Source organism: Mus caroli, chromosome 12 (genome assembly GCF_900094665.2).
Source record: "Mus caroli chromosome 12, CAROLI_EIJ_v1.1, whole genome shotgun sequence".
Lineage (NCBI taxonomy): Eukaryota > Metazoa > Chordata > Mammalia > Rodentia > Muridae > Mus > Mus caroli.
In genome coordinates this window covers 1,756,096-1,757,342 of record NC_034581.1, presented here as the reverse complement: position 1 = coordinate 1,757,342, position 1,247 = coordinate 1,756,096, and the positions used below count along the sequence as shown (strand labels likewise).

Genomic DNA, 1,247 nt, shown 5'->3' with positions numbered 1-1,247 from the left:
CCTGCCTCTGCCTCCCGAGTGCTGGGATTAAAGGCGTGCGCCACCACGCCCGGCTCGAGCTTTTTCAACTAAGATAACTTCTGAGTGTGGTAGGCTTCTTAGGTTCAAGTGATTTTGATAATTTAATTGTGGTGGTTTTTTTTCCCATCTATGAAGAGATACTTAAATATCAACAGAAATAAGTTTATGTAGGGAAAGTATATTAAACTGTGAGCCATCATGCGGGAGCTAAGAACTGAGCCCTTGTCTTCTGTCAGAGGGGTAAGCACTGTTAGCAGCTAAACCATCTTTCCAGTCCAGTGTGTTTGCTTTTTGAGGCAGAATTACACATTGGACCTCAGACTGACCTGGTTGGTACTTGGTATATATCCCAGGGTGGACACCGGAACTCAGTCCTCCTATCTCAGCCTCCTGAGTGCTAGGATTATAGGCATCATCACTAGACCACCCTGCGTGTTCTCCATGCTCAGAATCGTTTCAGATGAAGTCCTCTTACTGCTGAGATCTGAAAAGCCTTATTACCTCAGGTGTCAGTCACACATGGCACAGAACTTTTTCCAACTGAGTTATCTTAATATTACCATATAGTATATAAATACATTATTTTTATATTTCACATTGGAAATGTGTTCTTTACATATGGAACATATAGTGATAGGGGGCTGGAGAGATGGCTCAGCAGTTCAGAGCACTGGCTGCTCTTCAGAGGGTGTGAATTCAATTTCCAGCATGAGTGGTGGCTCACAACCTTCTGTGACTCCAGTTCCTGAGGATCTGATACCCTCTTCTGGTCTCCATGGGCACTGCACTCAGGTGGTGCACAGACATCCATGTAGGCAAAATGATCCTGTGTATAAAATGACAATTGGGAAACCCACAGAGCTAGGAAAGAGTTGAGAGGACTTCACTTACGACTATCACCTTTACTAACAGTGTGTTCCTTTCTGTACCGCCTTGTAGGTAGATGTAAATATAAAATTGTGGAAAAATGGATTCACTGTCAATGATGATTTTAGAAGTTACTCTGATGGTGCAAGTCAGCAGTTTCTGAACTCCATCAAAAAGGGGTAAGCAGGCTGTGTGAAGGGTACTGTAGGCATGTTTCCAATGGAGGAAGGATTTGTGATAATGGTTGTGCCCCTTTACGCATTCACAGACTAACTGTTTCCTCTGTGGATTCACATCTCCTCCCTTTTTGGAGGGGTGAGTGGCAGGGGAATTGAGTTTGTTTGTTTGTTTGTTTGTTT

General features: G+C 43.5%; 1 protein-coding gene across 1 annotated transcript in view; it reads left to right on the top strand.

The window, feature by feature from the left end:
• The window catches only part of Ubxn2a (UBX domain protein 2A), a 28,087-nt gene that overhangs the window by 15,226 nt on the left and 11,614 nt on the right, over positions 1–1,247 (top strand). Inside the window, exon 4 of the mRNA XM_021179542.2 lies at positions 961–1,067. Coding sequence (XP_021035201.1) covers positions 961–1,067 — 107 coding nt within the window. The remainder of the gene's footprint in view (positions 1–960; positions 1,068–1,247) is intronic.